General features: G+C 28.5%; 2 protein-coding genes across 2 annotated transcripts; one reads left to right on the top strand and one right to left on the bottom strand.

Moving 5' to 3' along the window:
• Positions 1 to 1,698: 1,698 nt before the first annotated feature.
• LOC114166299 (D-2-hydroxyglutarate dehydrogenase, mitochondrial) lies at positions 1,699 to 8,415 on the bottom strand. Its single transcript, XM_028051017.1, has 14 exons — positions 7,839 to 8,415; positions 7,609 to 7,710; positions 7,448 to 7,495; positions 6,920 to 6,990; positions 6,419 to 6,537; positions 6,072 to 6,167; positions 5,887 to 5,996; positions 5,184 to 5,264; positions 4,044 to 4,144; positions 3,404 to 3,512; positions 2,528 to 2,633; positions 2,271 to 2,356; positions 2,068 to 2,193; positions 1,699 to 1,958 (listed from the first exon to the last, which is right to left on the bottom strand). The coding sequence occupies exons 1-14, from the start codon at positions 8,283 to 8,285 to the stop codon at positions 1,869 to 1,871; spliced, it is 1,692 nt and encodes a 563-aa protein (XP_027906818.1). The 5' UTR covers positions 8,286 to 8,415; the 3' UTR covers positions 1,699 to 1,868.
• Positions 8,416 to 12,136: 3,721 nt separating this feature from the next.
• Positions 12,137 to 16,405, top strand: LOC114173900 (CDK5RAP1-like protein). Its single transcript, XM_028058566.1, has 3 exons — positions 12,137 to 12,534; positions 12,860 to 13,917; positions 15,726 to 16,405. Exons 1-3 carry the CDS (start codon positions 12,260 to 12,262, stop codon positions 16,226 to 16,228), a joined length of 1,836 nt encoding a protein of 611 aa, XP_027914367.1. The 5' UTR covers positions 12,137 to 12,259; the 3' UTR covers positions 16,229 to 16,405.
• The last annotated feature ends 8,520 nt before the right edge of the window (positions 16,406 to 24,925 follow it).

Consider the following 24,925-nt stretch of genomic DNA (forward strand, 5'->3'; position numbering starts at 1 on the left):
TATACATTTTAATTATATAACTTTGGTCATATACTACAGAAAAATCCCCTTTAATTAAAATACACTTTTAAAAGGGGAATTATATCTTTAATATTTGATATGATATTAAAATTAAGAATTTGAAATACTAAAATCAAATTAATTTAAAAAAAATATATAAGAATCAAGATACCATGATTTTTGTGTGAATGTATACATTGTAATCATATAACTTTGGTCATATACTCCTCAAAATTATTTCTTTTGTCAGTCTTTTTATTTATGCTTACAGATTATTTTTTTTCATATTTGCTTTATTGGCTTAAAATGTAGATGTTAGATAAAGAGTATGATGCATGACATGTGCTTAATCCAGATCACTCTTATCTTTTATATGTAATCTGATGTTTATTACAATATATATAAATTCAATGATAATTTATATACACTTGCTTTTTACATTTTAAAATAAATATTGTTTAAATAAAATTAGTGATAAATGACCAAATTCTAAAACATAAACTATTTTAAATGTAGATGTTTTAAACTTGTTTTAAGGAACTTAAGATGAAAATACTATTTATATTTTGATGTTCAATACATACAAATCTTAATATTAAACAATAATATTTTTGTTGGAGTTAGAAATTAAATGTATGGTTTCTTTAATAACTTTTTTACCCAAATGTTCTCTCTATTTATTTAAAAGTTATTGCCAAAATTAATAATCACAAGAATAAAAATGCGTCCCTCAAACTATTTTAAAATGTTTCATAAAAAAAATCTAACAAATATATGAATTAAAAGTTATAAATTCTTAAAGAAATTAAAATCAATATTTTAATTTAGATAATTTCTCTATTCCTTCTTTTATTATAATATCTATTACAAAATAAGTCTCCACTTTTAATCATTTTTCATAAATAATTAATGTGATAATAAACAATAAAACACAATTTTATTAATATAAACATGATACATGGATCTTTCAAATACCTCACATTCATAACATTTTTTTGTATTATTCTTGTAAAACGCGTTTTTTAATTGATGAGCATCCATTGCAACATTGTAATCTCTAACAGGTATACACTCTTAATAGAGAATACATTTAGAAGAATAAATTGCATGATTGCTTGAAAAGAAATATAATTTAATTCATAGCAATTATGTAATTTATCATTCTTCATAGAAAATAATGTTGAATTCTTAATTTATTATGGAAGTGTTGAAATTAGACCTATTTGATAGTCCATCATATGTATGATATCTTCGTGGATTTTTGTAACAAAAACCTTTTAAAATATCAATACTAGTGTTTACATATTATGATCTAATATATCCCTCTTTTATTTTGTTCTCTTCTTAGATATTATTGATTATATAAAAGTTATTCTCTTGTTCAAAATAAAAAATAAAATAAATTTGTGGAGCGAATTTAATCTTAGTTAAATTGAGCGGTTGGGGAATCTTTTTATGATTGTTTTCCCCCAGTTGACGCCTTGCATTGACTTTCCCAAGTTAAGCACTGGCAATTTCAGCCTCCAAAATATGCTTATTCTCATGGCAAATTCTGGTTTGAAGATAAGCATATTCCACGCGTGATTAGTGGAAAACTTACATCACAGTTTGTGCTTTAGCAAAAACTTTGGGTCAAAAACTGCAACTCGTTGAAAGTAGAACTAGTAGAAACTTTAAAGATAGGTTTAACAAAGTAAAGGATCTCACAAAAGATAATCAATGTAATAAATAGTAGGGAAAAGGGTAAATTACAAGTGTTACGAATTCACTGCACAACACAATTGGTTATTATGACAATGTAAAAGAACACTTTTAATACTCTCCCACTTTTAGGAAGTGTGCAAAAACATCAAGTCTTGCACATGAGCTCATGAAGTGAGAGAGTAAGGAAGAACTTTATATGGGTTGAGTATGTGATTGGGGTCCATCAAATTCTTGATCGAAGCCATTAGTTGAACCTGTCCAATTTCATGCTACTTCAGACATTCATTCATTTCACAACTTTACATTATCAAATAGAAAACTGCAACTTGAGTCAATAATAAATTGATAACATAATGTACATACAGTTTCACGAGACTTGCTGTAGTAAATCTTGTTGGCTTTCATTAGTCCTATACCATGCTCAGCACTAATACTCCCTCGGTGCTTAGATGTCCACTCATATACAAAAGGTTCAATTTGTGACAGAATCTGCAAATTTTATCACTGATAATGTCATGGAAAGAAAATTTTCATAAGCAAACAGTTTTGTGCTATTCTAGAGCTACCTTATCATCATAATGAGGAGTAGAAACGTTCAAATGCAAATTACTATCTCCAAGGTGGCCATATCCAATTACATTAGCTGTGTTACCTACAATTTGAAAATAAAATATAATATCATACCTGCATGCACGATTGTGATGGAAGAGATAACTCATCTTCCATAAAAGCCAGACTTTTTTCTCTGACACAACTAAAGGAACCAAGCATATACTTAGAAAACAAAAATATAACTACATGGCAACGTTAGTCTGTTCCTTACCTAGTCTAGACCGCATTTCTTCAACAAGATTGTACATGTGTTCAAGAGGTATTGATAAATCGTACTTGTAAACAGCTCCTGCTCTCATCAAAGCCTCTGGTATACCCTGAAATCAGTAGATAAAAGTAATGCAACCAAACTCAGCAATAGTGTTTTTCATAAAACGATTAAAAATTCATATAAAATTAAAATTTAAAATTACTTATGACAAATTATCGCTGAAAATAAATAGAAGGATAACACTTTTGGGGGTTGAGGGACATCCTCTTCAAATTCTTTACAAAAATAAGAAAATGAATCTAGTAACTACAGAGTGGCAGTTATGTTTCCTCCGCTCAATATGTTCAAACATTTAGGTATTTTGTAAATCTCATCTAGAGTATACACTTAAAAAGCACTCACAAGTGTCAACTGAAAACAGCTGAAATCAGAACAAATATGGTAAACTTGGCCCATAGAATGAAAAATAAGAATATTAGCACGCTCAATCTAGCAGGAAATTCATTCCAATAGTAAAAGTAATAAATGATATAGAAAATTTGTAGTGAAATGAAACTTTCTCTAAAATGAAACCGTCTGTAGAGCATTAATAGCCAAACAAGTGGATAGTAAAAGCGAGTAGACAGTCTCATATGGCATTGGTATAAAGACTCCAAATGCGATGTGTATAGCTGCTGACCTAACTTGGTCAGGCTTTTTCATTTTCAAAAATGAAGTGTGAATTCAAGAAAGGTAAAAAATACTGACAGCAAAAATTAGAAAACCAGTCAAGAAAACTGAAAAGCAGAACATGGCAGGGATATGTGCTTAATTTTGAAAAGAGATAAAGCATATTTAAAAAAAATAAAAAATAATAATGCAGTGAAAAATGTCAACCTCACGTAGAAGCCAGAATGATGATGCTTGATTTATGTCTTGTGCAAGAACACCATCAGATATCAATTCATTCTCCATGGAGCCGAGCAGAAATGCTTCAAGCTTTTGTCTAGAGGTGTCAAAATAAAGTCACATCATATGTCAAGGCATTTAATTGCATGCTCATACTGATAACTTAAACAAAAAAATAACTAGAAAATAAGTTAAGGAACGTTTTCAGGCAAATTATAAAGTTCATACTTCATAGCATAGAAAATTTAATTTGGATTCAGGATGCTGCAAGTGAAATTATGGAAGATAAAACATTTATAATAACTGTCCTCTAATCACTTAATGATTAGACTCTGCAACTCATTCTTCCACACAACCTCCTAAAAAAGTAGAAGTAGTTTTTAATGAAAGTAGAAGCCGGAGAAGAGAAGGAACAAAATCTAGAATTAAACAAATCCAATAATTTAACAAATTACACTAATCTTTGTTGAAAATTGATAAACTACAATTTAAATGGAAGTACATGATTAATCAAAAGTCAGAACAGCAGAAATTAATGTAATTTACTCTTCTAAATGACTAATTGCCTCATGTTAAAATGCGAGATTTATATTCACGCGCACAAAAAAAAAATGCATAGACTTTTTACTTGTCAGAAGATTCATCACTGCCTGTTGTCTCAATCAGAACATAAAAGTTATGCAATGACGTAGGTATCGGATTTCGTGCACCTTCCAGGTGATTCAAAACCTGTCAGAAAACCAATCAAATCAGGATGACTATGAACCAATCAAGGGGAAAAGAAAATAAAGTCACAAAGATCTGATTATTTTCTCAGTTGTAAGACTTGGGATTTTATAGCAGTAATTTGTCTAGATCTAAAACGAATAAATAAATCTAAACTACTAGAGTTGTTATGACTGGAGAAAATTGTAAATATTACAATGATCAGATACTACAAAGAAGTTCATGTAACATTCATGATGAATTCCATGACAACACAGACATATTTAGAGGCCATTTTTTGAAACCATAGATCAAAGTCAAGGCTCAAGTTCCAAAGCATTTTATGCCTATATCATAGTATTGGCCAGAACTTCCTAATATGTTTTTTCATTGTGTGTTTATCGAAGTCTGGTTTATGAAGTCTCTTTTACGTCTACCTTCTGTTGACTACAAATATTTTGCATGTATGTCACATCATGCTAGTGGCAAAAGGGAAACACATGCATGACTTCCTACATAATGAGTATGGGGACTATAACTAGTTGAGATGTTAAAGCCAATCAAAATAGCAGGAAAAACTAAAACTCCAATCAAATGCAATTTCATCAACAAGACCCACTACCAGTTTTTTCTTTAGTCTCTATCTTCCATGTCTACCTACAAAGTATTAAAATCACTACAAGACATGCAACTTTGAATTTTGTAAATTGTGTACATTATGTGATAGTTATTGTTCTGTTTTTTACTCCTGTACCAAACATCTCATTGTCACCTCACCATCATTGCGACTCTTTTTTTCGGTATCGCACAAATTCAGAATACACAAAAAGACACAACTACATCCTTATGCACTGTAGCCTCAACAATTTCTAAGACACAGGATTACTAAAGTATCATTTGCACTCTTGTACATGGGTAGCTGGTAATATCAAGCACAAAGTTAACACTAAACATAAAGTTTATCAAGTTTTATCATATGAGCATGCATCAGAACAACTTTAAGGCATTTATAACTAGCAACCATCACACAGATTAATTTCATTAGGGTATCACATGATATTACCAAATTCATAGACTGGCTATCCAGAAATTCAAATGCAGATAAAATCTCCCCAAGTTTCCTTTTTGCTTCCTGTAGCAATTTCTGAAGCATAGAAACAAAAGCAATCTGATAAGATGGATGCATGTTTCATTCTGAAAACAAAAGGGAAAAAAACATTGGTGCAATACAAAAGCTTATACACGAAGAGTATGATACATATGCTTATAAAAGAATTTCACCCAATTGGTAACAGAAGGTTCCTATATAATTTATCACCTGTCATTAAAGATCTAGTTTAAACATGCTTAGAAAGAAGTGTTTGTGGTAATAAAATTAAAATTAATTTAAAAGACAAGGCGTGTTTAGTCTAATAAAAGGTTTTTTATTTCTATTTCATGCTTTTGAAACAAAAAAGAAGTTATTTTCACCGTTGCCCACACAAATCCTAGAAAACAAAAAAACAAAAAATAGAAAAAAGGCCTTTTCACAATTATTTGTGAAAAAAATGAAAACATTTCCTCAAACAAAAAAGGCACTAAGGACCCTTCATCAATGAAAAAGGAGAAGAAAAAGAAAACATATAATTCTTCCCAATCAGTCAATACAGTATTGTCCAAATAAATATCAATGGCAATCAATTAAGGTAATCCACAGAAGTCAGAAAAGCAATTAATGCAGCTACAATGAAACTAAACCTATTTAAGAATAGGAGTATTGATCATGCCTGGCAGCTGTTATAATCTTTGCAAGCAAGAAAAGCCACATTTACTGAAGATAATTTCGGTGGGGTAAGTATTGAAACTTTAGTAACAATTCCCAAGGAACCTTCACTTCCTACATCATCCGTAATTTAATTTACAATCAGATATTTTACTTGTTTCGAGATTCGACGTGTTGTTCACCGCATACCTATAAATAGATGTTTCAAATCATAGCCAGTATTATCTTTGCGCAATGTCTTAAGCATGTCAAGTACAGTACCATTTGCTAGAACAGCTTCAACACCTGTAGGGCAATCAAAAGCTCGCTTCAGAATGAATAGAGTACTAGCGAAAGAAAAAATGGATTGACATGCCCCTAACTTAACAATATATTGAGAAACTCTGGTGCTTTGATACCTCAACATGAAAACTGTTCCACCTTTCAACTGTATTCCATTCTAAATGACTAAATCAATACAAAATCTAGCATTCCTACACTAACTTTAGAAGTATTCAGATGATATAGAAAAGCCAACACGTTAGTTATTTTCTTACCAAGTACATTGCCATGAAGGGATCCATAACGAACAAGACGCAAACCACCAGCATTAGTTGAAACATTTCCACCTATCTGGCAACTCCCTTTTGCACCTAAGTCTAGTGGCATAATAAATCTGAATGAAAAGTGCAGAAAATTTAAATACAGAGAGCCTACATTAAAATTATGGTTTTAAAACTTATATGCGTATGGAAAGGGCAACTGGTAAATAAAATGTTCAAGACATTAGTCATAACACCGCACTTGCACTACATAGAACTTCAAGAAAAAAAACAAACCTTTTTCTAACATCAATATAATTTTGTTAAGTGCAAAACCCAAACAGCTCTGTTTCAGAATTACTCATACAAAATATGGAAGAAAAGAAGTACCATTGTTAATTTTCTTCTAGAAATAGCAAGTATATAAGATTACCCAAATTTAAGTAAAAAGTCTTATATTGAGGTTAGATGAAATTGATCCAAATTACAATAACTTTATAAAATTAAAAGGATTACCCTTCATTGTCCAGGAATGAGATTATATTTTCCAATATGCACCCGGCTTCACATACCAATATTCCACTAACCTAAAGAAGACAATGGCAGAAACTTCAGAATTAAGTATACAAACCTGTCTTTTTAATGTTTGACATTGACTTTAATTATAGTGAGATAATTAATAAAATTAAATTAAATTCTGATACAAATGGGTGTACAAGGTAACTAGCACACTAATATTTTGTTTCCCCTTTAGAGGAGAAACTGATGCATTGAAATGTGCTGGATATGGGCATTGTTAATGATGACTCACATTTATATTTTTTACAAAACAAAAGACTGTTGTAGTAAAGGGAGAGGCACTGAACTGTTGATATGATTTAAAATAGATGGATTCTAGTTTTTAAATGATGCCTATGCTGTACAATGCTCAACAAAAATTATAATAAGCTCTGAAAACAAGTAACGCAAGAAGATATACACACAGAAGAAAGAGGTAGTTCATAAGTCATAACAAATATGCCGTTCAAGCAGTAGATGGTCTACCTTGTCGAAAGATATGATCTTATTCATAGAACTAAGACTGATAATGACCTGCAAAATCAGATTATAAGAAATCTGTCAATAATCACATAATAACGAGTTCGTTTAATAGTACATTCAAGGTTGAACCCTTGTAAAGCAAGAGAATGAATCAAAGAGTATACTTCATCAAAGACGGGCACACTTCCTCCTACAAGACCAGTGTTTCCACCTTGGGGAACAACAGCCAAGCATCTGGAATTACAATATTTAAGAATCTGAGCAACCTGCAAAACGAAACACTCGAAAAAAAGAAGTAAACAAACCAAACTCCAAATGCTACTGGACCAAGTTTCTAAAGGGTAATTGTTCATTCTATTCAATAGAGACAAAATAAATAAATAAATAAAAGAACCTCGTCAGTGGTCCTAGGCTGTAGGAGGAGCTTACTGGAGCCTTTGTATTTATGCATCCAATCAGTGTTTGAAGTGGCAAGCTTGTCCTCATCCTGAATAACATTTTTACTACCCAATATACCCTCGAAGTATCTAACGTCATCATCGTTAAACTTTGAGAATCTGGGGTTCCTTTGAACCAACCCCGCCGATGAACCATAGCATTTGCGCTGAATTCCAACACCCCATTGTTTGGTTTCAACAAAATTTCTTACAAGGTTGAAAAGCGACAAAAATCGCCGATCCCCGTGAACGATATTGCGCTGTGAAAACCTGCGTTTTTCATCAAAACCCGAAGGAAAATGAGAAGACAACCTTGCAGAAGGGAGAAGAGGTGGGTTGTTTGAGCAGTGAGGGAAGGAGCGTAAGAGGAACTGAAGTGTGGCTCTGCTATTGCGCTTAGCCATTGTTTGGGGTTTGGGGTTTGGTGGCTTGCGATGAACAACTGCACTTGGAAGGGACAAAACCAAGTTGGTTACGTTTCGCTACTAAACTGGAGTGAAAAAGATGACACCTACACGTGATGATGATGATGATTATGGGAAGTGAAGGTTGTGATAATGTTAAATAAATGTAGAGTATTAAATAAATATTGAAACTTCAAATATACTTTTTAAAATGTATTTAATTAGATATGGACCTTTTTAAAGTTTTTCATAAAACAATATTTAATTTATATGATAAAAAAAACGAAAATCTTATACTATTAGATAAAAATATAGTGAAAAAGTTTTCTGACATAAGTAAAACTAATAAAATATTATGTATGACTTTTAAGTAGATAAAGGGTAAATTACAATGTCTTTTTTAACAAATAGAAGCGTTATACTGTATTTTTTTTATGGAAAATTATGTGTTGACAAAAATTTTGTTGAAAAAGTTGAAAAAGTTTTTATAAATAGAATTAAAATAAATTATTTTTATTTTTTCATTAAAAGAAAGTAATAAAATAATATTTTTTCACTTAAATTAGTAATTTGTTTTGTTAAAGTTTGTTAAAAAAAATCATTAAACTATCATTCTCATTTTTTTATACACCAGAAATGTTTTTTTCTTTTATTCGCCTTTAAGTTTCCTAAGATTAAAATAAATGACATTTAAGTAATAATAGATTTAAGTAAATTTTTCTTATTTGAAATAAATTTCTTATTAAAATATCTTTTTTTTGAATTTGTATAATTTAATTTTACTAATTTACTAAGAAGATAAATTTGTACATAAATTGTAAATTTTAGTATTCATTAAAATAAAAGAAATACAGTTTACTTCGTGTGTTTAACAATTTAATTTACTTATATTTATTACTTTCTTTATATATATAATAATTATAATTATTATAATAATTACTATTATATGTATATTATGATAACACTCTATACTATAATATATATATATATATATATATATATATTATATTATAATTATACGTATATATTTATTTACTAATTTTAAAATTATTATTATTATTATTATTATTAAAATGATTAGTATTATGTAATAATAATATTATTATTATTATTACTCAAATAAATATTTTTTGTAAATAAATTAATATATAAAATAAAATAAATTTAAATAAATATGGAGATATAAATTAAATAGTCTATATTGTAAATTATTAGAAATATGTAATTGATTTTTAAAATATTTGTTAAATATAAAATTAAAAAAAATAAATATGTATATAAAAAAATTAAATAATTATTAAAGACAAAATTGATTTTTAAAATAACAGTTAAATATAAGCTATTTATAAAATAAATAATTTTTAAAATAATAATTGAGAATAAAACTGAAATAACAAAATGTGGATAGAAAAGAGGATATCTCTTTATATATTGTTATAGATATCAAGTCATCATTCAAAATAATAATAAATTATTTTAAGTTATTAATAATAATATCAATAAATTATATTTTTCTAATTTTAAGTAACATTTTTAATCTTATTATAATATCATAATACAATTTATTCAATTAAAAATTATAATGTATTAAATTTTATGAATTACATCGTACACATGCTTTCTTCAACTTTTTACTCATGTTCACTCAAATTATATAATTTTTTTCTTAGTTCAAATAATTTTATATTTATTTATAAATTAACTCAAATCAACACAAATTCACTCTTCAAACGACACACCCCAACATTATACCACCACATTTTCAAATTTTTTCAAATGTTTTCAAATGTGATGATATCAGCTCTCTATTTGTCTGAACGCACACATTTTTCATTATTAACAATAGGCACGATAAAAAAAAATCATCTAACTAGATAAGAGGAAATTCGAAAGAAATAAATTTTTGAATACACATTTAGATTTCATCGTATGAACAAATAATTTTGGATAAATAAAGTGTAATGAAATAAATAATTTCGCTCGGACAGATAACGGATTAAAATTTTCTATATATTTAACCCAATTCAAACATTATTTTTAATATTTATAAATTTATAGTTATATTTTAAATTTCATTATTGGTATGATATCTTTTTGTTGAAATTTAGTAATAAATATAAAATCCGAATCTATTAAACATTCACTATTAAAATTACGCATATCATTTTTTTTCTAAAAAATCATTATATTTATTTATTTTATTTAAAACAAAAATACCTTTTAAGAAAATTGACTTAATATAAACTCTTAATCCAAATTAATTCACTATCCAAACAACTCCTATATGAATATATTTGAATCATACTAGATTGATAGATGGATCCAAATCCGATTCAATCCAATTAACAAATATAAATATATTATATTTCACTTTATATTTTCTTCGTGTTCCGTAAGGAAAATGACTTTGTTCTTATTTTTGTCTTCAATTTCGTTGTGTTTGTTGCGGATGGTTCTCATTTTGACACAAGATTTAAAATGGTCCTCAATTTTACAGAATGTTTAAAATGGTGCTCATTTTCGCAATTCATGTTTTATTTGGTCATTTTCTGGAACGCCGTTTCATTAACGAAACATTGTACAAGTGACACGATTTGTATTGGGGTGTGTTATGTGTACTGTAATGTACATATGGCTAATTAACGTTAATTTTTCAATTTAGGAGAAATTTCTTCATCTTCGTCTTTCTTGAGCTCGAATTTGCAGAGGAAACAGCTAATACTTGCCATTTCATCATTGGATTGCAGTTGCAGCTAATTTTGCATGAGGCATCTGTATGCAAATTTTAGAAAAAGATTCTCTGCCAAAAAATTAAAAATACTCATGTGGAAGGCTGCTAGGTGCACACACCCAGCAGTTTGGAAAAGGGTGATGTTAACAATTAAAGAGTTAAATATTCATGCTTATAGATACCAGATACCTTATTACTATACCTCTGCAATCCAATGATGGCAAGTATTAGCTGCTTCTCCTGCAAATCCGAGCTCAAGAAAAACGAAGATGAAGAAATTTCCCTAATTGCAAAATTTTCACTAAATTAAAAAATTAACGTTAATTAGCCATATGTACAGTACACATAACACACCCCAATAATGTTCCGTTAATGATTTAAACGGCGTTACAATAAAGGACCAAATAAAACACGAATCGTGAAGATGAGGACCATTTTAAACATTCGGTAAATGAGGACCATTTAAAGCATTATGTCAAAATGAGAATCATCCGCAACAAACACTACGAAAATGAGGACAAAAAAAGTATTTAAGCCATCATTTTCTAATTAACCAGTACATTAATTATTTTCTCCCTAAACTGACCATAATTAATTTACACTTTTCAGTAAGATTCAAGCATAAAGTTTTTTCAGACGTGTAATAACACTAAATATGTTATTATTTTTAAATAATTTCACTAAAATACTTTCATCCTCCGTAATTGCATTACTTGCATTTTGAAATGGCATAAATTATTCGGGAGAGAAACAGATAACAATTAATTTAGAGACAAATAAGAAATCAAAAGTTAATTCTTCATGGAAAAATGACATGATTAGTAAATCAGAACTTTTTAAAAATCTAAATTTGCATGTGAAACCAGAGAAGTAACAATATAAAGATTGAAGCAGAAAACATCTTTCTCTTTTTTATTAATATAAGAGAATATGAGTAATTACAAATTATATAACCATTATTCTATTTTTAAATGTAGTTTAATTTGGAGAGAAATAATTAAGAGGAAATGGATTAATTATAAATATACTATTGACAAGACAATGTTAAACACATTTAAGATAATTTTAAATAATATGAACTATTGATCAAATCTAATATCACGTTTTAGGGTGGGAGATTTCATGGGTTTTGATGATAGGGCGAAAAATGAAAATGGAAATGTTTTTGTGACCGCAAGGACCCTATCCGCCCCAATAACAGGGCGAATTCAATACAGAACCCAACTGCGAGTGAAAGAGAGACATGGCTTCTTCACTGTCCTCCGTCATCAACCAACCTCACATAGCTCAGCGCTTCAAACTCCATCGCCCATCTTCTTTTGCCACTTTCACAATCTTCCACCACAAACGCAAACACAAACACCACTACAATGTGTTTTCTCCACACCCATATACCTCATCGCCACGCTCTCGCCCTCTCAATCTCATCATCGCTTCCAGATCCTTCTCTCATTCCACCACTCTCCGCCACCATTTCATCCCTCAAGCCACGCTCACTGCTTCCGAAGCTCAACCCTGGTGAGTTTTTTGTTGCAATTGAAACAGCGCCACCACTTTGTTGTGTGTGTGTGTTTTTTTTTATTATTACAGGAATTTTATTTTATTTTACTTGTTGGGTATTTCGGATTCACTTCAGTTTCGATGAATTGAATGAAAAGACAACTTCTTTTTTTTCATTTTTGATATTATTAGTCATGTGGAAGAATGGCATGAGAATGTTCATGGGAAAGACGCAATTTTTGTCCCTGTATCATCTTTGCAGAATTGCAAATTTTAGATTGGATGGATTGGGGGTTTAGGGATGAAATATATTTACTCGTTATTTGTTTATTTGTGTGGGTAGCCTTGTGCCAGATGCTGAAGTTCCTCCCACTGGTCGAATATATCATGAGACTTATGGATGTCAAATGAACGTTAATGACATGGAGATCGTTCTTTCTATAATGAAAAAGGCCGGTTACAGTGAAATTGTGAGTGTTCCCGAGAGTGCAGAAATAATATTCATCAATACCTGTGCCATTAGAGAAAACGCAGAACAGAAAGTATGGCAGAGGCTTAATTACTTTTGGTTTCTTAAGAGGCATTGGAAGAGCAATGTTGCTACTGGAAGAGCAGAGTCTCTGCGCCCTCCCAAAGTAGTGGTTTTGGGATGTATGGCTGAGAGGTTAAAGGAGAAGATACTTGATTCAGATAAAATGGTTGATGTGGTATGCGGGCCTGATGCTTATAGGGATTTGCCGCGCTTACTGGAGGAGGTTGACTATGGTCAGAAAGGGATCAATACCCTCCTTTCACTTGAGGAGACTTATGCTGATATTAATCCTGTTAGAATCTCCAAGAACTCGGTTACTGCATTTGTCTCAGTGATGAGAGGTTGCAATAATATGTGCTCGTTTTGTATTGTTCCTTTCACCAGAGGCAGAGAGAGATCACGTCCGGTGGAATCCATTGTGAGAGAGGTAGCGGAGCTTTGGAAAGAGGGTGTTAAGGAGGTAACGCTTCTTGGACAAAATGTGAACAGCTACAACGATGCATCTGGGAGTGAGGGAGAGGTTGAATCGGGGTCCAATTGGCAACTTAGTGAAGGGTTTTCTAGTATGGCTAAGGTAAAAAAAATGGGCTTAAGATTTTCTGATCTACTGGATCGATTGTCCTCAGAATTTCCTGAGATGCGATTCAGATTCACTTCTCCACACCCGAAGGATTTTCCAGATGAGTTGCTTTATCTAATGCGAGACAGACATAATATATGCAAACTGATACATTTACCTGCACAAACTGGAAGTAGCAAAGTGCTGGAGAGAATGAGAAGAGGATATACCCGAGAGGCTTACTTGGAACTTGTGCAAAAGATCCGGAGTATCATTCCAGATGTGGCTTTGAGCAGTGATTTCATTTGTGGTAATATGTTTTTTTTTAAATTTATTTTCCCTGCCTTTTTTTTTACTTTTATTTTGTTATTCATTAATTTCACCATTTACAATTGGAGAACCTTAATTTCAGCAGATGAGTGCTGGAGTTTCTCATTTATAGTTCCTTTCATTTTATAATGTTGTTGTATTTGATGATCTTTTATTCTTAGGGAATCTAGTTTATTTTCTCAAGCAATTCAGCTTCAGAATACACAATTTACTCGAATTTTTATAAACCCATCTTGTGTTCATCTTCGGGAGTTGTAAAATTTGCATCTCTCAAATAATTGAGCATTCCTTCAATAATTTGTTCTCATCAAAATGAAAGGAGCTAATGAAATCTTTATTTGCAAACTTTTGCCAATTTGTTTTGTTACTGAGGAGTAGCATTTTTGTTCAATCTTCCCATTTTAAACTTTTTTTCCTACAGTGTATTAGAAACTTGCACTATTTTTGTTCAATCATCTGTTCAACAAGTCCTTCCTGGACCATCATGTGATTCAATGATTATTTTTGTTCCTCTCAAACTCAAACTTAGGGTGTCAAATGACATTGTTCCACTACCTCTTCTCACCTACTAGCGTAAATAACTCTTTCATCCTTTCTTCAATATTCTTGTGATTCAATTCCTCCATAACATTGTTGTATGAGAACAAGGGAAACAATTTAGTGTTAGGGTATAGCGATGCAGATTGATCTAACTTACCCATTGATGGGAGATCTACCACAAGATATTGTTTACTTGGAGGGAATCTTGTGTCTTTTATCTTGGAAAAATAAGAAACAAAGTGTTGTTGCCCAATCTAGTGTAGAAGTTGAATATAGATCTATGGCCCGAGCTACATGTGAACCTGTGTGGATAAAATAATTCCTTTAGAAGTTGAAATTTTGTGAAGATGAGCAATGAAGTTGTATTGTGACAATCAGGCAGCTCTTATATAGCTTCCAATCCCGTGTTCATGGGATAACCAGACGTATAAAGATTGATTGTCATTTCATTTCATTAGAGAGAAGTTGTTGTCTAAGGAAATTATTCCTTTGCTTGTCAATTCATTAACAACTTGTGGACATTCTAACTATATCTCTAAGTAGACCTTGGATTCGGTTTATGTTACAATGTGCATATGACCTATATGCTCCAACTTGAGGGAGAGTAGTGTAATGTTATTTTATTATTATTTCTTTTGTATGTACTCAATTTTGGGGTTAGGGTCCTAGGTAAGTGCCTTTGCATATTTTATATATACATTAATAAAAAAACACAACAGTGTAGGTTAAATACAGTGCTTTTCCTCAAATTTTATTAATTCAAGTAGGTGTAACTAATTATTGAACACTTATTCATTAATTTTTCTCAACAAAATAAATGGGACGGTTACAATCTTTATTTGCAAACAGCATCACCAAATTCTGTGTTATGAGTAGTATCATCCACCAGTAGTATATGTTTCTTTGTGGAATTGTCGATGGTGTTTCGCCTGGTTGTTTATCCTATGAAATTGTTAAAAGAATACTGCAGGAAATTAATGAAAGGAATTTATGCTTTATTGTTGAGAACTTGGTTTTACAATTGTGCCTATGCTGTAGTGTGATCCATGTAACCGACCTTACTACATTAAATACGGCTGATTGCTGTTGTATTACTCATTCTATATGAACGATGCATTCATTGATTTTTTAACTATGCAGTTGTAGTCCTCAAGTCCTAGTTATTATCCTGTACTTTTTTCTTTACCACTTATATTTAACTGCATAAGAAACTAGCCTCTGATTGTGATACTTTTGCAATTTAAACAGGATTTTGTGGAGAAACAGAGGAGGAACATTCTGAGACGTTGACTCTGGTAAATGCTGTTAGTTACGATATGGCATTCATGTTTGCTTATAGCATGAGGGAGAAAACTCATGCCCACAGAAATTATGTTGATGATGTTCCTGAGGAAGTTAAACAGAGGAGGCTGGCTGAACTAATTGAGACTTTCCGCGAGAGCACAGGGAAGTGTTTTGACTCTCAGATCGGAACCACACAGCTTGTATTAGTGGAAGGACCCAATAAAAGAGCTCCAGATACTGAGCTTATGGGCAAGAGTGACAAGGGTCATCGTGTGTTGTTTCTCAACTTGCCAATCACAGTTAGGGAAGACGTTAATACAAAGCGAAATCCTGTGGTTGGTGATTATGTTGAAGTCCGAATAACAAGATCTACGAGGGCATCACTCTTTGGTGAACCACTTGCTATAACTAAACTAACTTCATTTTACGATAATCTGGATAAAGAAGCTGTTGCATGCAGCATGTAGAACCTTGTAGCTTAAATAGCATGACAATTTTTGGATGTAGTTGTTCATTAATTGCTTTTTCTCTTGTTTCACTCACTACACAACATGGCAGCACTTTTTATACAAGACACTACAAGGGAATGAGGTTTTACATTCACTAGCGACATACCTGGATCAAGATTTTGTATTCTTTGTTCATCCTCTCTTCACATTAAAAGGGTTCGAGTCTGCATTAAAATTACACTATTGATTATCCTATTTATCATGGCAGTTTGGCTCTGTTATTTTTTGGAGCTGCATTGCGAAAGTGATTTAAGTGAAAATCTACGTTGTGTCTTCATTCTTTTTTTTTTTACAAGTTCTGTAGTTAATCATGCAAGTTGGATGAAATGTAATATGAAATTTATGTTGTTTTTGTTTTATTTTTTATTTATTTATTTAGCTCATAATGATAGTTTTTAAAAAGAATTCTTTTTTGAGTAGTTCAACAAGATAATAATATTTTATGATTGCGAAATTATGTTTAGATCATTTTATTTATCGGTTTAGTAGGTCTATAAGATAATAACACTACTGGCACACTAACACAGCAGCAATGAGATTGAGTCTAACAATAACAACATAGTCAAATGCAGCAAATTAACTGCGTACAAAATCTAACTTTCACTTTCCATTCAAATGCAATAAACGGAACCCTTGTTTTTAACAACCTCAACCGTCCATACACTAATTTCTTTGGAGTGGGAAGTATCAGAAAAGAAAAAGGAAAAAAAAAAGTGAAAAATAATATTGTTTTCATTAAAGATAAAAGAAGTGAAGAAAGATGACTAGGAACTTTTTTAATGAATCCACTGATAGGATAGAATGAAAGAATTAAATTAATTGAGAAATATAATAAATTATCAAACTATTCTTAATTAAAATTTAATAAAAAGTATAAATTAAAATAAAAGATAATTAGTCATAAAATAATTATTTTACAAAATTAAAAATAATTTCAAAAATACATTTTATTTATTTTAATAATTAATTATAAACTATACACTATTTTTTTATATTATATACCAATTCTAAAAAATAAAATTTAATGAAACTAATTTAATTGATTAAAATTAAGTTTATTTTAATAAAATTAAGTACCAAATATTAAACTACAAAATATTAAAATTTTAAAGATTTGATTTATTAACATAATATTATTCATTATATTCTAATAAAAAAGCTTAATAATCATAATTGATTATCTTTACAAGATAATAAGTATGATTAACTAAATATAATTTAGGTGTAATCGTGTTAAAAAGGTATGATTGATTATCTTATTTATTGGTATTTATAATATAATCCAAGGTGTTTTTGACTGTTTAATTTTCTGAAAAGTTAATTGTAATTTTTTTTTATTTTTTTGTGTTGTTGGAAACAAAGAAGGAGAGAAGAGTAGGTGTGGAGTTTTGAAAATTCATGGTGTTTGGTCAAAAGTGTTTGAAAGAAAAGAGTGGAAAGAGAGTAGTAGTTTTGTTTAATAATTGTGCATCAGAAAATGGGAGAGTGGTGCTGGTGAAGACTGTAGCACTGAGGATGATGCAGACTAGACGAAAGCACCTCAACTTTTAACTCCATAATGGAAAAAAAGTGGAACATCGAAAAGACGTTAACGACTTCGGCACCCTTTTTCAATTGCCCTCACAACCTTTTTTTCTTTCAAATCGACACATGCAGTGCTTCTCTTTCACTTACCTTCCTCAAAAACAGTTATTTTGTGACTTCATCGTAGTTACTTTTCTGTGGCGCTTTCACAGATAAAAAGAAAGAAATGAAATGCATGGTGCATTGTGTCGTAATGTGCATCTGGCAGCACCAACTGATATACGATAAGACGTTTCAGTATCACTTCTTTTTACATTCTTTCAACTCCTGTTACCACTCCATTCCAAACCATCATAAACTGGTTACATATGCACCTTATGCATGGGGTTTCGTTTCATGGTTTCAACTTTATTTTTCTGATTTTTAGTTCTGGTTTTACAAGTATACCATCATTTCTGTTTCCAAAGTGATTCAACGTCTTCTTCCCAAACGTACCAACTCAACTGTCACACTGCTTATTATTTATTATGAATGAGAATGTTTGAATAAAAGAATATAATGATAAAAAGGTTGAAAACCAATTCTTTATTATTTATGATTTATCCAACTCAAACCATAAAATAATCATCTCAATCTTCAATCTTCTCTTCCCCTCCTTCTGATATGTTCCTTTTTAATAGTTAATCGATTAAGCATTATTAATTATTGAATTATCAATCCGATAGATCATGACATAACCTCTAAACTCAAGTTATACTCAACCTTACATATCTAGAATTAACTCTTTATTATATGATAGGATAAATTTTTCTGATTGTGAAATTTAATTTTTCTTTTCACATGATACTTTAAATACAAAAACCTTCATCAACTCTTATTACCTAATATCTTCCTATCTGTTAGTCTAAATAATATCCTTCATAGTCCCTACTCAATACAAATCTTATATTTATTATAACATATAACATAGTATTACCTCTTTGAAAATAACTACATTATCATAACTACATATATTTATGTATAATCAACAACTCTTAGTATATTGTAGCATAAACTTTAGCCATACTCGACCCACATACCTGTTAATAGATTATAGTCTTATGACTCTACTTGACCCCACATACCACATGCATTTTCATCTCATTATTAAAACATATCACATTTTTCCTTTCTCTTTCTCAGAGAGCCATGCATGGTAAAACGATATCAAGTGTTCAAATATTAACACTTCCTAATGATCATCTTCACTCACCTAATGAGTCGCCTCTAAAGGTGAGCTTTACTATTGAATACTTAGCTCACTCAGCGACCAATTTCCTTTGAGGTATTTAAGTTTTTACAAATTTATTTTCGCTCAGTAGGGAAACTGACTAGCCCAAATAGACTTAGATTCATCTTAAACTCTTTTGAGCCACATGCAATCACAAAAAGCACCACATGCATGCAAAAACTAAAAATAACTTTCCTTGTTGACAAAAACTGACAACTAACAATTATCGATAAAAAAAAAACTCAAAAAAATAGTAAAAAATAAACTTACTCTATGGAAAATTTTGATCGATTAAGATAATAATTTATACTAGGACTCCTATGACGTATTTTGATCTTTAAACAAATACATAAATTGGTAAAAAAGTTAGAGAGTACAAATAAAAAGAAAATATATATTTCAAAGATATTGTAACTCTTATAAAATATACTTGATTAACTATTTTATTTATAAATTAAGTTTTTAATAATAAAATAATAAATTCTTCCTTATAAAGTCTATTTTCACTCTTTGATATTTTTGAAGTCCTTGCTGTAAGTACAATAAATTTAACAATTATATTTAATAAAAGAATTAAAAATTAATTAAAATAAATTAAAATTTATTTAAAGGTTCATCCTAATTAAGAAAGTGATAATGACTAAGCCATTTTCATAAATTATAATAACGGCTTTTGTAAAAATGTACAAAATTTTGACTTTCTCGAATTTGATATTAATGACCACTTTCCTTATTTCAATCAAAGCATTAATATTTTAATCCTAAACGTTTTAAATATGGATGGTAATGGCATGATTTAATTGATTCTACTGAAGAAACGGATAGAACGGAGAAGCAACTTAATAATAATACCATGAACTTGCTCAAACATATAAAGAAATATATACGAAGGACTCAAAATAATAATAAACATGGTAACAATGGTAACCATTTACAATTTTTAAAATAAAATAATATATTGTAAAAGAAAATATTATTTATACACCACTTGAACGAAATGAAATTGTGAAAAAAAAGTAAACTAATAATAATTTAAATTTATATATGAATCTTTTATTTTTTGAATTTTAATTTATATTGGATCGTGATAAATCCAATTTTAGAAAATAAAAAAAGTTATTATATTATAGTAAATAAAACGTTTTTAAACAATTATAATAAAAAAATTACACTTATCAAGATGAGTTAAAAATAAAAATAAATATAAAAAATTAATATTATATATAATAAATAATAAATAAAAATATTAAAAAGAAGACATAATGATAAAATATGCACAGAATAAAAGGTTTGATACACAATTGAATAAAACAACAAAAAGGAAAATAATGTATAATTGTAGGTACGATAATACAAGTAAGTAACTTAGAGATAGAGGAAAGCTTTCTAGATATCAAAATAATTGAATCATGTAGAGATAATGAAATTTGTTTTAATGAGAAAATTTCTTTAGATAAAATAAAAATTAAAGATCAAAGGAAAGAAAAGATAATTTTTTTATATTACCTGATAAACAATTGAACACTTGAAATATAGAAATATTTTTATGCGAAAAAAGATAAATAATAAATAAAAATATTAAAAAAGAGCAAAATTAATCAAATGTGATACCTAAAAGTTATTTGATTCAATGAAATTGATAATATGCCATTTGAACTTAACTGTACAACGAAAATAAAATGTATAATCAAAATTGTGATAAGAAGGAAGATACCAAACAATCAGAAAATATGAGAAAAAAGTAAGTGTATGATTGTTCTCGGGACAAACATGTACGTATCTATTATCGTTCCCATGTCCAATTTGTGTATGTGGGCGGATATGTGCATATCTACGACCGTCCCCATATTCAATTGAAAAAATTAGGTATTGGCCACACTCATACTAGTACCTAGTCAATGTGGAAAATCTCCGTCAAAACGGGAAAGTGTTCGGTTAATAACCATAGGGATGAGTTTGTTTGCTATGTTTATTTATTAATGCTTATGCTCACACAACTTTTAAGAAACATGAAGCGATCTGACTTCATTCAAAGTAAAACCTTTCACCCGGTCATCAAGCTCATACTCGATTATGATTGAATAACACACCAACTCGGTTGTTTTAATTTGGACTTAAATGATTATTCTAGCTCAATTATCTCATTTTTTAAGAGATCAGATCTTTGGGAGCTTATGTACCTCCCCATTCAATCCAAAATAATAAATAATATAATTATAATTATAATGAACATTTCCAAATATCTCACAAAATACATGTATTACTCTCGTAATAAATATGATTGTACTACATTACAAAATATTATATCATAATATTTATAATTATGAGTATAATATCTTACAAATCTCATTAAATCTGATAATTAACACATATTTAAAAATAATAAACTAAATAGCATATATATATATATATATATATATATATATATTCAATCAATTAATTTTATTTGTAAATTAATTACCACATTTACCTTTTTTTTATCCTCCCCTGCCTATAAATATGACACATTCCCAGAGGAAACATTTGTTTAATTCTCATACTCATTTCTATATACTTATTGTTCTGATCTTAATTTCGTTGAATGACATCGTAAGGGTCAATTACATTCCGTCACAGTTTATATTTTAAAAGACGTCTTGGAGGATGGAAGGAGGAAAAAATATTTAATGATTCTTGAGTAATATGAAACTATTGGGTGTGGTAGGAACATAAGTTTCTTAGTCGATGTCTAAGGGGAATGATAGATTATCCCCAATGGAGGGTTTAAGAAACTAAGGGTTCGTCTTAAAACCATGTTATCGATCTCACGGTGAGTAATGTTCTGATTCCAAGTCCTTTGAGTGACATCATAAGGGTCAATTACCATGTATATGAGGTATTCTTTGCTTTGAAGTTTATGTTTTGTCACGTTGTTGTCTTTAAAATGTCTTGGAGGATGAAGGAAAGAAGTATTTAAGTACCTTAAGCCTTAACTCCTGAATAATGTAAAATTATTGGATGTGGTAAAAACACTTGCTCTTATTTCTTCATATTTCTTGCGTTCCCCGATAAGTGAATCTCTCATGATTCCACACAAGTGTTTATAGTCGATTTGTTCACATCGCTTCATAAGAGTTCACAGTAAATAACATTAAAATTTTTATTAAAAATCGTGAAAAAAATTAAAGTTCAAAAGAGAAATAAAAAGATCATTATGTAATAAATAAAATCAGTTAATTCATTAAATACAAATAGTTTTGTAATAAAAGTTAAATAGACAAAAGTTCAGTACCCAATTCCTATTAGCCTACACCCATTCCTCACAATAATATTGCATGAAACAAAATAAGAGAGTTTTAATAATTTTTTATTTTAATTTCTGTCCGAATTATTGAATGTTATTTTCTTTTGGTGTTTTACTTTTTTTAAAAGGAAAAAAAAAGTATTTTAAATTGTTGTTAACAATATTTAAATAAAAAAATTGCAATATAAATATTTACAGCATTACAGTGTAAATAACACATGGTAACTATATTAAATATTACAATATCACATTATTTTTCATATTCGATACAGTGTTAAAGCAATTTAATGACAATAATTAAATTAATTTTTTTAATAAAAGTACAAAACCACATTAAAATAAAATAAAAAAACCTATATTAAATAATTTTGAAAATAATTAAAAAAACGATTAAACTAAAAATAATTACGAAGAACGATTAAAAAAATTAACAAAAACGTTAAATCTTGTAAAACTTACGGCTTTTTAACTGTATCTTTTATTTCTTTTTCAATTATCTACACTTTCACTCCTTGTATAGATTTAATACGTGAAAAAGGATTATTTAACATCGTTGGCCAAATATTTGATAACTCGTCTAGGAATAAAATATTATAAGAAAAGTAATTTTTTTATATTTATAAAAAAAGAGAGAGTAGTGAATGATAGCATTAAATAGATATAAAAAGTTTATGTATTGAAATGTATTATTTTTTATACATTAGTTAAAGAATCGTATATAAAACACGGTTTAAGATGTATGAATATTGAATTTTGTAAAATTTTATAGTTAATTATAATATTAAATAAATTTTATTCTTAATAATTATTAATATAATTTTATTTTATTTGAAAAATAAAATTAAGTATTGTACAATAGTAATTGATTGACAATTTATTTATTACATAAAAAAAGAATATTTTTAATATTGTTAAAAATTAAAATATAATTAAATATAAAAAAACTTAAATTAAAAAATAATTAAATATTCTTTGCTTTTAATAAAGAAGATAAAAAAATTTAATATAACATTGTTTGTATTAAAAAAGTAAACAATGTTTTATTTTCTCTTAATTAATTTTTTATGTTTAATTATTTTTTAATTTTTAGTAACATTAAAATATAAATATTTTATATTTAATTATTTTTTAACTTTTTTTTGCATTAAATGAATTATCATTTTCATATATAGTATTTATAGATATTTTTGTCTTTTAAACATAATAAAAATATACTAAAATATATTAAAATCATAATTCATTTAGTATTATAGTTATCTATAATTTAATGTTTTCTAATTTCAGTGACCTAAAATAGTGTCTTTAGACATATCTTCTATTAGACATATCTTCTAGAAGAAATTTATGTGTGAAAATATCATTGTTTTTTATACATTAGTTAAAATAAATATGGAGAATGTTAATCAGAGCCTCTAGGAGCAACGATGTTCAGGAATAATTAATATGCATTAATTCTACTATTTTTATATTAAAAGCTAGAATAATTAACTCTATTAATTAAAATAATTTAAATACATATAAAAGATATTTTAAAGACAAAAATATTCTTTGAATTTTGAAATTTGAAATTTCTAACTTCATGATATAAAATAAGTATTTTGAATTCGTAAGGTATTTGCTAAAAAGCAAAAAAAAATTAATCTCTAACATAATTGCTAGTTTTATGTATTTATAATTAATAATTTCATTGAAATATTGTCTACTTTTTTTAATACAAGAGATTTTATTATTAAGTTAAGATGGATGTTGCAGAAGATTATTAGAAGTTAAAGATACGAAACTAAACGAAGTTTCACATTGATACTTTCATTTTTTTTAAAAAATTTTTTAGATGTTTAACACTATTTTTTATTGGTTTTTTTTATAGATTTAAATTTTGTTATGTTTAATTATATTTTAATTTTTAACAATATTAAAATATAGCTATTTTATTATTTAATTACTTTTTAACTTTGATTGATGAACATTAAATAAAATATTAAACACATCATACAACACTTATGATTGTTTTGTCCTTTAAATTAAATAAGGAGAATGCTAACTAGTGTCACTGGTTAAGAAATACTCAATGCTCATTGGTTTCATCACTTTTACATTGAAAACTGAAATAATTAAGTACATTAATTAAAATAGTATAAATGCATATAAAAATTTTATAAAGACAAAAATATCCTTTTAAATTTGTAGACAATAATTTTCTAATACAAAACAATAACTTTGAAATTTGCAAGGTCTTTACTCAAATTGATACTTTAGTTAAATGTTTTTATTTTTTATGTTTAACACTATTTTTTTTGCTAGTTTTTTTGTTAATTTAAATTTTCTTATGTTTAATTATATTTAATTTTAACAACATTAAAATATAGTTATTTTATTATTTAATTATTTTTTTAACTTTTATTGGTGAGCATTAAATAAACTATTAAACTTACATGCAAAATACTTATGAGTATTTTTGTTCTTTAAATAAAATAAGGATATGGGTTGAATTCTATAAAAAAATACATAGGTAAGTGTAATATTAAATTAAATATGACCTAATCACCATTAATGTAATTTTATTTTATTTAAAAGATAA

Source organism: Vigna unguiculata, chromosome 2, assembly GCF_004118075.2.
Source record: "Vigna unguiculata cultivar IT97K-499-35 chromosome 2, ASM411807v1, whole genome shotgun sequence".
Lineage (NCBI taxonomy): Eukaryota > Viridiplantae > Streptophyta > Magnoliopsida > Fabales > Fabaceae > Vigna > Vigna unguiculata.

Excerpts from the sequence above, each read along its gene's own strand:
- LOC114173900 (XM_028058566.1), top strand. The coding sequence starts at position 12,260 with ATGGCTTCTTCACTGTCCTCCGTCATCAACCAACCTCACATAGCTCAG. Across the intron at positions 12,535-12,859 it reads GCTTCCGAAGCTCAACCCTG|CCTTGTGCCAGATGCTGAAG; the intron begins GTGAGTTTTTTG and ends TTGTGTGGGTAG. Across the intron at positions 13,918-15,725 it reads GAGCAGTGATTTCATTTGTG|GATTTTGTGGAGAAACAGAG; the intron begins GTAATATGTTTT and ends CAATTTAAACAG.
- LOC114166299 (XM_028051017.1), bottom strand. The coding sequence starts at position 8,285 with ATGGCTAAGCGCAATAGCAGAGCCACACTTCAGTTCCTCTTACGCTCC. Across the intron at positions 6,991-7,447 it reads AGATCATATCTTTCGACAAG|GTTAGTGGAATATTGGTATG; the intron begins GTAGACCATCTA and ends TGTCTTCTTTAG. Across the intron at positions 1,959-2,067 it reads ACAGCAAGTCTCGTGAAACT|GTTCAACTAATGGCTTCGAT; the intron begins GTATGTACATTA and ends GAAATTGGACAG.